Consider the following 11,746-nt stretch of genomic DNA (forward strand, 5'->3'; position numbering starts at 1 on the left):
ATTGGTTAAAGAGGGAATGTTTTGGGGAGTGTTTTTTCAAATAAAAATGTGTTTGTCGTCTATTTTTTTTTATTACTGACTGGGTTGGTGATGTCGGGTATCTGATAGACGCCTGACCTCACCAACCCCAGGGCTTGATGCCAGGTGACATTACACATCTGGTATTAACCCCATATATTACCCCGTTTGCCACCGCACCAGGGCGCGGGATGAGCTGGGGCGCATCTAATGGATGCGCCACTTCTGGGGCGGCTGCGGCCTGCTATTTTTAGGCTGGGGAGAGTCCAATAACCATGGACCTCCTTAGTCTGAGAATATCAGACCCCAGCTGTCTGCTTTACCTTGGCTGGTGATCCAATTTTGGGGGGACCCCTACGTGTTTTTTTTTTTTAATTATTTATTTAATTTAAAATAACAGCGTGGGGTTCCCTCAGTTTTGGATTACCAGCCAAGGTGAGGTTGCCAGCTGTGGCCTGCAGGCTGCAGCCGTCTGCTTTACCCTAGCTGGCTACAAAAATAGGGGGAACCCTACGTCATTTTTTTTTTTCATTTTTTTGGCTAAATACAAAGCTAAGCACCCCTTAGTGCCACATGAAAGGCACCAAAGGGTGCAAAATTACAAAATGCAGGAGAGTGGGACATTATGTGTCTTTCTGTCATTATAATGACAGAAAAGACTGATATGAAGTGCACAAGCACAAGAAAATCACCAGAGCGCTCTACACTGTGAAAAGCAGTAGAAAATGGCAATGGAGTGAACATGTGACCGCCTCATGTAGGATGAAGCTATGGATCCTGGGTAAATTTATGCATTTACCCTCATTCAGTTTTTTGCAGTACACAAAAAAACCGGAAGGCAGACGGATGACAAACAGATGACATACGGACCGTCTACGGAACGGAAACGGATGCCACACGGATGCACCCGTGAAAAAAAACGGACTGTTTTTTGCAGACCAAAAAAATGGATCGGTCGTGTTAATGTAGCCTTATTCTGATCTGCCGTTTATAAACAGCAGGCAAAAATAAGTGAATAACGCCCCCCAGCGTCAGAAAATCTCCGGGGTTTCAGGGCTAGCTGAGACCCTGGAGATCATGATTCAGGACGTTTTTTCCGGTCCCCGCTCACGTGATCACAGGTATACAGCGTATACCGATTATCACGTTACAGTAAATGATAGCGCCGGTAAAAAATTATTTATCTCCCATCTGGCATGAACAAACACTTCACTTCTTCTCCACTTCTTCTCCACTTCTTCTCCACTTCTCCACTTCTTCTCCACTTCTCCACTTTTTCTCCACTTGTTCTACATTTTTCTCCACTTTTTCTCCACCTTTTCTCCATTTTTTCTCCACTTTTTCTCCACTTTTTCTCCACTTTTTCTCCACTTTTTCTACATTTTTTCTCCACTTTTTCTCCACTTTTTCTCCACTTTTTCTCCACTTTTTCTCCATTTTTTCTCCCCTTTTTCTCCATTTTTTCTCCACTTTTTCTACATTTTTTCTCTACTTTTTCTGCATTTTTTCTTCACTTTTTCTCCATTTTTTCTCCACTTTTTCTCCACTTTTTCTCCACTTTTTCTTTACTTTTTCTCCATTTTTTCTCCACTTTTTCTCCACTTTTTCTCCATTTTTTCTCCATTTTTTTTCCATTTTTTTCCATTTCTTCTCCATTTTTTCTCCATTTTTTCTCCAATTCTTCTCCTCTTTTTCTCCACTTTTTCTCCATTTTTTCTCAATTTTTTCTCCATTTTTTCTCCACTTCTTCTCCACTTCTTCTCCACTTCTTTTCCACTTTTTCTCCACTTTTTCTCCACTTGTTCTACATTTTTTCTCCACTTTTTCTCCACTTTTTCTCCATTTTTTCTCCACTTTTTCTCCACTTTTTCTCCATTTTTTCTCCACTTTTTCTACATTTTTTCTCCATTTTTTCTCCACTTTTTCTACATTTTTTCTCCACTTTTTCTCCACTTTTTCTCTACTTTTTCTCCACTTTTTCTCCGCTTTATCTCCATTTTTTCTCCAGTTTTTCTCCACTTTTTCTCCACTTTTTCTCCACTTTTTCTCCTTTTTTTCTCCACTTTTTCTACATTTTTTCTACATTTTTTTCTCCACTTTTTCTCCACTTTTTCTCCACTTTTTCTCCACTTTTTCTACATTTTTTCTAAATTTTTTCTCCACTTTTTCTGCATTTTTTCTCCACTTTTTCTACATTTTTTCTCCACTTCCACTTTTTCTCCACTTTTTCTCCACTTTTTCTTTACTTTTTCTCCATTTTTTCTCCACTTTTTCTCCACTTTTTCTACATTTTTTCTACATTTTTTCTCCACTTTTTCTGCATTTTTTCTCCACTTTTTCTACATTTTTTCTCCACTTTTTCTCCACTTTTTCTTTACTTTTTCTACATTTTTTCTCCACTTTTTCTCCATTTTTTCTCCATTTTTTTTCCATTTTTTTCCATTTTTTCTCCACTTTTTCTCCATTTTTTCTCCACTTTTTCTCCACTTTTTCTCCACTTTTTCTCCACTTTTTCTCCATTTTTTCTCCACTTTTTCTCCACTTTTTCTCCACTTTTTCTCCACTTTTTCTCCATTTTTTCTCCACTTTTTCTCCACTTTTTCTCCACTTTTTCTACATTTTTTCTCTACTTTTTCTGCATTTTTTCTTCACTTTTTCTCCATTTTTTCTCCACTTTTTCTCCACTTTTTCTCCACTTTTTCTTTACATTTTCTCCATTTTTTCTCCACTTTTTCTCCACTTTTTCTACATTTTTTCTCCATTTTTTTTCCATTTCTTCTCCGTTTTTTCTCCATTTTTTCTCCACTTTTTCTCCACTTTTTCTACATTTTTTCTCCACTTTTTCTCCACTTTTTCTCCACTTTTTCTCCACTTTTTCTCCACTTTTTCTCCATTTTTTCTCCCCTTTTTTTCCACTTCTCCACTTCTTCTCCACTTCTTCTCCACTTTTTCTCCACTTTTTCTCCACTTGTTCTCCACTTTTTCTACATTTTTTCTCCACTTTTTCTCCACTTTTTCTCCATTTTTTCTCCACTTTTTCTCCACTTTTTCTCCACTTTTTCTCCACTTTTTCTTTGTTCTTTTTCTATGGTCGGTCTACCCATTAGCTCTGCCATGCATAGTGTAGCTCTACACCTACTGCACATGTTACTTTATGATTGACATCTCTTTCGTACCAGAGCTGTCTAAGCCTACTCTGACCCCATATTTGTCATTACTATATTGTCCTTGTACTGTATTATGACATTTGTATCATGTGTTTCATTTCTTGCTGTGTTCTAATTTTTTTGCTGCATCCCAATTGTACCTCTACATTGTTCGAGTTTATGTTATTGTTCTCTCACTCTTATGTGATACTGATTATTGTCATTTTTCATGATTACATGCAGATAAGTCCAATCTGACGAAGGCTCAGGCCGAAACGTCATTTGTAACTTGTTTTGGACAAAAACATATATGCTTATGAAAAAAAATTTTTTCTTAATACGGACCAATAAAGAGTGATTTTGCATTACTATCCGTTGTGACTTACTGACTTAGTCTGGGAGATTTAGAGTGCCGAGGTTACTCACTAATTTTATCTATTATTACCTCTTAGCACCTATATACCAGTGAGCAGAGCTTCCTCTACAGTAGTTCTCCTGATTAGGCATGCCCTTACCTCATGAGTAGGGCATTGCAGCTTTGGTAGCAACCATTACGACATGAACTCTGCTGCTGTGGACCCGGGGAGAGTGAGTGCAGATTCATTGCACCCACACTCCTCACATGAAGGGTCCGCACTCCTAGAAAATGGGGGATACGTTCCCTGAGTGTCTCCCCCCCATATTCTAGACGGTCCAGAGTCGTCGTGGGACCCCTTTATTTTTTTTCTTACAATAAATTGGTGAAAGAGGAAATGTTTTGGGGACTGTTTTTTCAAATAAATTTCTTTTGTCGATTTTTTGTTTTTGTTAGTACTGACAGTTTATGATGTTGGGTATCTCATAGACGCCATGACATCACAAACTGCTGGGCTTGATCTCAGGTGACTTTACAGCTAGTATCAACCCGATTTATTACCCCGTTTGCCACTGCACCAGGGCACGGGATGAGCTGGGGTGAAGTGCCAGGATTGGCGCATCTAGTGGATGCGCCACGTCTGGGGTGCCTGCGGCCTGCTATTTTTAGGCTATGAAGGCCCAATAACTATGAACCTTCCCACCCTGAGAATACCAGACCACAGCTGTCCACTTTACCTTGGCTGGTGATTCAATTTGGAGGGGACCGTACTTTTTTTGTGTAATTATTAATATTTATAAAATAATTATAAAAAAAGAGCCTGGGGGGACCTTCACATTGGATCCCCAACCACGGTAAAGCTGCCAGCTGTGGTTTTCAGGCTACAGACGTCTGCTTTACCCTAGCTGGCTATCAAAAATGGGGGGACCCAACGTCATTTTTTTTTAACTATTTTTTAAATAGAAAAAATTAATGGGCTTCCCTGTATTTTGATTGCCAACCAAGGTAACGACAGGCAGATGGGGGTGGCAACCCATAGCTGTCTGCTTTATCTGCGCTGAGAATCAAAAATACCGCGGAGCGCTATGTCATTTTTTTTAAAGATTTATTTTTACAGCACTGTGATGTCCAGCAATCAAAATACAGGGAAGCCCATTTTGTTTTTAGTTATTTAAATAAATAATTAAAAAAAATATATATGGGCTCCCGCTGCATTTTTTGTATTGCTAGCTAAGGGTAATCCAAGCAGCTACAGGCTGCTAACCCCCACTGCTTGGTGTTACCTTCACTGGCAATGGAAAATCCAGGGAAGCATTTTTTAATTTTTTGGCCAAAAAACTACGAAAAAAGGACGTGATATTCGCCATATTTTTGTATGCTAGCCAGGTATAGCAGGCAGGTGCTGGAAGAGTTGGATACAGCGCCAGAAGATGGCGCTTCTATGAAAGTGCCATTTTCTGAGGCGGCTGCAGACTGCAATTCGCAGCAGTGGGGCCCAGAAAGCTCAGGCCAACCTGTGCTGCGTATTCCAATCCCCAGCTGCCTAGATGTACCTGGCTGGACACAAAAATGGAGCGAAGCCTACGTCATTTGTTTTCTAATTATTTCATAAAATTCATGAAATAATAAAAAAAGGGCTTCCCTTTATTTTTGGTTCCCAGCCGGGTACAAATAGGCAACTGGGGGTTGGGGGCAGCCGTACCTGCCTGCTGTACCTGGCTAGCATACAAAAATATGGCGAAGCCCACATAATTTTTTCAGCAAAAAACTTCTGCATACAGTCCTGGATGGAGTATGCTGAGTATGCTGAGCCTTGTAGTTCTGCAGCTGCTGTGTGTCTGTGTGGAGAAGAGCAGACAGCAGCTGCAGAACTACAAGGCTCAGCATACTCCATCCAGGACTGTATGCAGAAGTTTTTTGCCCACCAAAAAAATGACGTGGGCTTCGCCATATTTTTGTATGCTAGCCTGGTACAGCATGCAGCTACGGGCTGCCTCCAACCCCCAGTTGCCTATTTGTACCCGGCTGGGAACCAAAAATATAGGGAAGCCCTTTTTTTTTAATTATTTCACTTATTTCATGAAATAATTAAAAAACAAATGACGTGAGCTTCGCCCCATTTTTGTGTCCAGCCGGGTACAACTAGGCAGCTGGGGATTGGAATCCGCAGCATAGGTTAGCCCGAGGTTTCTGGGCGCCTCTGCTGCGAATTTCAGTCTGCAGCCGTCCCAGAAAATGGCGCTCTCATAGAAGCGCCATCATCTGGCGCTGTATCCAACTCTTCCAACAGCCCTGGAGCCGGGTGGCATGTTGGGTATTAATGAGTTAATTCTGGCTTTGTTTTACTAGCCAGTATTAAGCTAGAGATTCTTAATGTCAGGCACGTTTGACCCGGCCATTAAGAATCTCCAATAAAGGGTAAAAAAAAAGACACCACACAGAGAAAAAATACTTTAATAGAAATAAATACACAGACACATTAGAGACTCCATCTTTATTACCCCCTGTCAGCCCAATAAATCCCCAATAAACCAGCGCTGATAAGAGGTTTTTAATAGAGGCTTAAATTATAAGCAGCAATTTCAGCGTTCCAAGTGCCTTTAAATGATTTTGAAGAAACTGCACTTCAGGATTGTATACAAATCAGAGTGAAGAGGGGGTTAATGCCGCGCATCAGCCAAAATGAAGATGTAGCACGTTGATGTTATAAATATATTCTTTTATTCCATTGGTCTACGCGTTTCGGGGATACACCTCTTCTTCAGGACCAGTGCATCAACATTTGACTATGTTGATGCACTGGTCCTGAAGAAGAGGTGTATCCTCGAAACGCGTAGACCGATGGAATAAAAGAATACGTTTATAACATCAACGTGCTACATCTTCATTTTGGCTGATGCGCGGCATTAACCCCCTCTTCACTCTGATTTGTATGCACATCCTTGTGGGGCTGCAGCAGACGCCTTCATCCTATGCTCTATCAGTGGTTGTGACTATCTCACAACCTTTTCAGGTGAGTGTATTTTTCCTGATCTACCTCACTGATCTGTTGGTATTACACTATCAGCGCTCCTTATTTTTCAGTTTATACTTCAGGATTGTAGTGAGGATTGTAGTGAGGATGAGGTGCCCCAGCCCATTACTTGATGGGCTGGGGCACCTCATCCTCACTACAATCCTCACTAGTGTAGTAGTAGTGACGATTGTAGTGAGGATGAGGTGCACCAGCCCATCATGGGCTGGGGCACCTCATCCTCACTACAATCCTCACTAGTGTAGTAGTAGTGACGATTGTAGTGAGGATGAGGTGCACCAGCCCATCATGGGCTGGGGCACCTCATCCTCACTACAATCCTCACTAAAATCGGGAAGCAGCGTGCAGCCTTCACTCCGTGAGTGATCAGTGCTGCTAGCGGTAACAGCGGTAACGCTGACAGACGCGTTACCATAGCAACGGTGCTCCCGGAGCCGCGGTTAGCGGTGATGTCACTGCTAACTGCGTTGCTATGGCAATGGTGATCTCCGTTAATGACCGGCTGTGTCAGCCGGTCCCTAACGGAACGGGGAGTCGACCGTGTGCTAGAGCATATCGCCGGTACACGACGATACACAAATGTGCACCGTGTACCGGAGAGATGCACTCGCAGGTCCTACATGACGTGTCATAGTCATGTGACCAGTCTGTAGCCAATGAGATAATAGCCACGTGACTGGTCACATGGCTATTTTGACGTCACGATAGGTCCTGCTTCTCTGCTGGCAGTGCCGGTCACCGGGAGGATTCAGCGATCATCGGATGGAATAGCGGCAGGAGACAGAGTGCAGGAGGGATCGCGGGGACCGGTAAGTGTTATGGCAATGTTTATTAACTGTTTGTGTACATTTATCATGCATTTTTATGTGTTTGTGATTGCCTCCCATTATAGCCTATTGGTTCTAGTTCGGTTCATCGAACGTTCGACGAACCGAACTCGACCGGGACCCCCGTTCGGCGAACCGACCTCGAGCCGAACTGCGACCGGTTCGCTCATCTCTAGTCTGGAGACACCCAATCAGACAAGCAACATATATTGTGCCACTGGCATTATGGTTTGATCTGCCGCCTTGATGGTGGAGGGCTTCTGTGGATTCCCATCAGACAGTGAAATAATGACTATACCTTATGGTAGGTGATATTATTTGGTGATTGAAATTATTGTCTGATTGGGTGTCTCCAGACACTCTCCATTATCATTATTACTGTGAATTGGTGGAAACTACCGGTTGTATACCCCTTTTGTATGCTTGTCTCCATACCCTGCACCTGCTTTCTAATAAATATCCTTTAAATTGCACTGGATGTTTGATCGCCTTTTTTCTTTGTTGTGTTGCTAAATTTTGAATAGAATTGTTTGAATGCAAAATATTCATGAAGATTACAGCCATAAAAAAAATTGACAGTATTCTGGGGTAAATTTGGCTACCTATAAATTATAAAAACCAGCTGACAGGGTGTGAATAAATTATCATAGGACCACATATCTGTGTATTGTTCCAACATGAACAAAGAAAAAAGTCCCCAGTCCGGCCAGATAATTTGAAGTCTACTTGTACTATGAATAAAGTACTGAAAAAATACAAGCACATGAGGTGTGTGAGTCATCTCACCTCACCTATGAAGGTACGTTGCCCGAAATCCAGCTAGTGGTCAGGTAAAGTAATGGAGAAAATAAAATATCCAGCGACTGTAGTTTCAAGTAAAATCCAAGTTTATTCAAAAAGACTTTAAAATTCCATATCACACAAAAATTAAAACAGGAGATAGTATATCATGATTATGCAGCAGACATGAATAAATTCTGTAACAGAATCACTGTCCCCGTCCCATACGTCATCGATATAACGACGAAACCACCTGATATAGGATGACAGGGGATTTTGATTTGTATATATAAATTTTTCCTCCCAAGCTGTCATATATAAATTTTTTACACATGGGGAGAAACTCACCCCCATAGATACTCCTCTTCTCTGTACGAAGAACTGATTATTAAAAAAAATATATTTTTGGATGAGAAGGAACTCTATGGCCATACAGATACATTTTTGTGGGTTTAAACTGTAAACTATATATTTTGACAGATTTTTTATCACACTTCCAATGCTATATGGTGCAAAATCGATGGGTACAGACTGACAATATCACATGTAAGAAGTCTACATGTGTCTGTAACTTGGATAGAGTCCAAAGATGCAACAACATATTTGGTGTTTCTTATGTGTCCGGTATAATAATATTCAGAGGCTGAAGGTGTGAATCCACCCAGGAGCTAAGTTTCACTTCCAAACTACCTATATACACCATGATGGGTCTCATAGGTGGCTGGAAACATTTTTTTTATGGACTTTTGGTACAGTGGAAAATGAGATGTATGAGACTCTCCACATATAGGTTGACTTCTAACTTTTTAGTAAATACCCCCAAATTAATCCCTGCTTCTAGAAAGTCAAGTAGATCTTTTTGAATTTTTTTTTTTGGGGGGTTAATATTCAGCTCCTGATAAACAATCTCATATCGAAGCATATCCAAATTTAATTTATTATATATTCCAACTTTAGAAGGACAACTGAGCCTCCTTTGTCAGCTTGCCGAATTATAAGTTCTGAATTAGACTGTAAAAGGTAAATGTCCTGGTTTGATGATTCTGTAAAAGAGTTCATTCAGGTCTGCTGAATGATCATGATATACGACCTCTTGTTTTAATTTTTGTGTGATATGGCATGTTAAAGGGAACCTGTCAGGTCCAATATGCGCATGATCCCAGACTTTAGTTTTTTACTAAAGATCTCTTTATCTATGCTACGAGATGCAGGGATGGTTAGGCAAGGATTAGCAATATGACCAGAACTGATCGTGATTCTCACTGCATATTGCACCTGACAGGTTCCCTTTAAAGTCTTTTTCAATAAACTTGGATTTTACTTGAATCAATGGTTACTGGATACTTCCTTTTCTTCATGAATAACATACTACTCTAGAGTTTGTTTCTTTTGAAGTTTTACTTAAATAAAATTCCTCTGCCCCTTTCTCATACTCACCTTCCACCACCTTCATCCTTTTACAGCCGTGCTCCGGGCGGTCCATGGTGGAAAGGGACCTGCCAGCAGCTGCAGTGTTTCAAGGAGCACAAAGGTGTTTTTACCATTCTTGGTATAGAGCAGAAAAGTAATGAAACCATGGACATACTGTAGTTTAGTTCCAGATAACTGAATAACGCTCCATTAATTTACCCAATACATTTGAATTTTACGAGATCACAAAGACATGTTCAAGTTTTATCTCAGATCAGAGTCAACGATCTAAATTACCTGTACAAATCTATGGGTCTGTGGAAATCACACACAGCACATGGGTAGCTTCAGATTCAAGTGTGCATGCTGGTTGGGAATAAAATTGTAATGGATATGAGACGTTTTGGGATTTTTTTTTTGTTTGATGTGTTGGGGTCGTCTAAACCTAGACCATTTAAGATATATTGGATGGTAGTCAAATTAGGAGGAGAGGCTGCAGCCGTATGCAAACTACCAGACGCAATGATGAGTCTGAGAGACGCAGATACCATTCAATTGCTGGCTCCATTTATTGATTACATCGCTCTCATATTTATACACAGATAGATGTGGATGAGTGCAAAATAGATGTGATTGGGTGCAAACAGATGGATGTGTGCAAACATGTGAGTCAAAATTCATCATGATCTCATGTTTTCCATAATCTTATATCTTAAGAACCTGCAGGTGTTATGGTCAACATTCATAATATTTTCATTTTATGCGAGTTAATATTTAATATATCAGTAGCGATGGAAAAGTACAACATAGTTTTGTTTCTGCAAGATTATATTCTTATCATTATAAGCTGCATTACATATTATTTCTGTGTTAAGCAAAATAAGAGGGTCTTCACTGCCGTATCAGATGTGAAACTCCGTATGGAAACTAATAGTAAAAACTGACAAAATGCTGATGAAACTCAGACTGATTTTTTTTGAATATGTGAACAATCAAAGATGTCTAAATGAGGCCTTATACATTGTATCCTGTATGGCTTTACTAATATCTTTATTTCTCAGACTGTATATAATGGGATTGATAAAAGGAGTGAACACCGTATATAGCAGTGATAGGATCTTACTCATGGTGATAGTTCGGCCTTTTGTTGGGATGAGATAAACACTAAAAATTGACCAGTAGAATATGGAGACCACAATGAGGTGGGAGCTGCAGGTGGAGAAGGCTTTCTGTCTGCCGGTACTGGATGGGATTCTTAAGATTGATAGAACAATATAAGTATAAGACATTACAATGATTATAGTTGGAATAAAGACAAAGGGAAAGCCTATTATATATATCTCCAACTGGATAATGAAGGTATCAGAACAGGCAAGTTCTAGTAAAGGGACAATGTCACAGAATAAATGGTCAATGGTATTTGAGCCACAAAAAACGAGCTTTGCAGTTTTTATAATATAAATCAATAAAATAGAAAATGCAAACACCCAACACGCAATAGACAATATCAAACAATATCCACTTGTCATGATGGTGGAGTAACGGAGGGGATTACAGATGGCCACATACCGGTCATAAGACATCACAGCGAGGAGAAAACCTTCAAATGCTTCAGAGGAGCCTAAAAAAAAAAACTGAGTGATACAGTCAATAACAGTAATGGTTCCCCCATTATTCAGTAGGATGTGGAGCATGTTAAGGACAATATCTGTGATCACCAAGATGTCACTGATGGACAGTTGTGAGATGAAGAAGTACATCGGAGTGTGGAGGTTCTTGCTGGTGGACACCAGGGCGATGATCAGAAGATTTCCACTTAACGCAAAGCAATAAACAGAAAAGAAAAGACAGAATAAGAAAATTCTTAAATATTGACTGATCTGAAATCCTAAAAGTAAGAACTCGGTCACCACAGTCAGATTGCTTTCCTGCATTTCAGAACAAACAAATAATTAATCAATTGTCTCTTTCAGGAAGAGAAATATGAAAATGGTGACATATTTTGCACAAAATGTTGGTAAAAACAGTTCAATAGAAGCTTGAAAATCTCAAAAACATAAAAAATCAAGATAATGATTAATCCTATTTTTCAAAATAGTTTCATAAAATTTGAGAAGAAATCTGGAGCTGATGTCGTCTTTCATGTTCGTCAGATAGATGAATATGCATCAGAAAG

At 39.9% G+C, this 11,746-nt stretch overlaps 1 protein-coding gene across 1 annotated transcript; it reads right to left on the minus strand.

Annotated features, from left to right (window-relative positions):
* Window positions 1–10,562: 10,562 nt before the first annotated feature.
* On the minus strand, window positions 10,563–11,504 carry LOC142302931 (olfactory receptor 6B9-like). The gene has a single exon (XM_075344034.1). It carries the CDS (start codon window positions 11,502–11,504, stop codon window positions 10,563–10,565), a length of 942 nt encoding a protein of 313 aa, XP_075200149.1.
* Between the last annotated feature and the right edge of the window lie 242 nt (window positions 11,505–11,746).

This window comes from Anomaloglossus baeobatrachus, chromosome 4 (assembly GCF_048569485.1).
Source record: "Anomaloglossus baeobatrachus isolate aAnoBae1 chromosome 4, aAnoBae1.hap1, whole genome shotgun sequence".
Lineage (NCBI taxonomy): Eukaryota > Metazoa > Chordata > Amphibia > Anura > Aromobatidae > Anomaloglossus > Anomaloglossus baeobatrachus.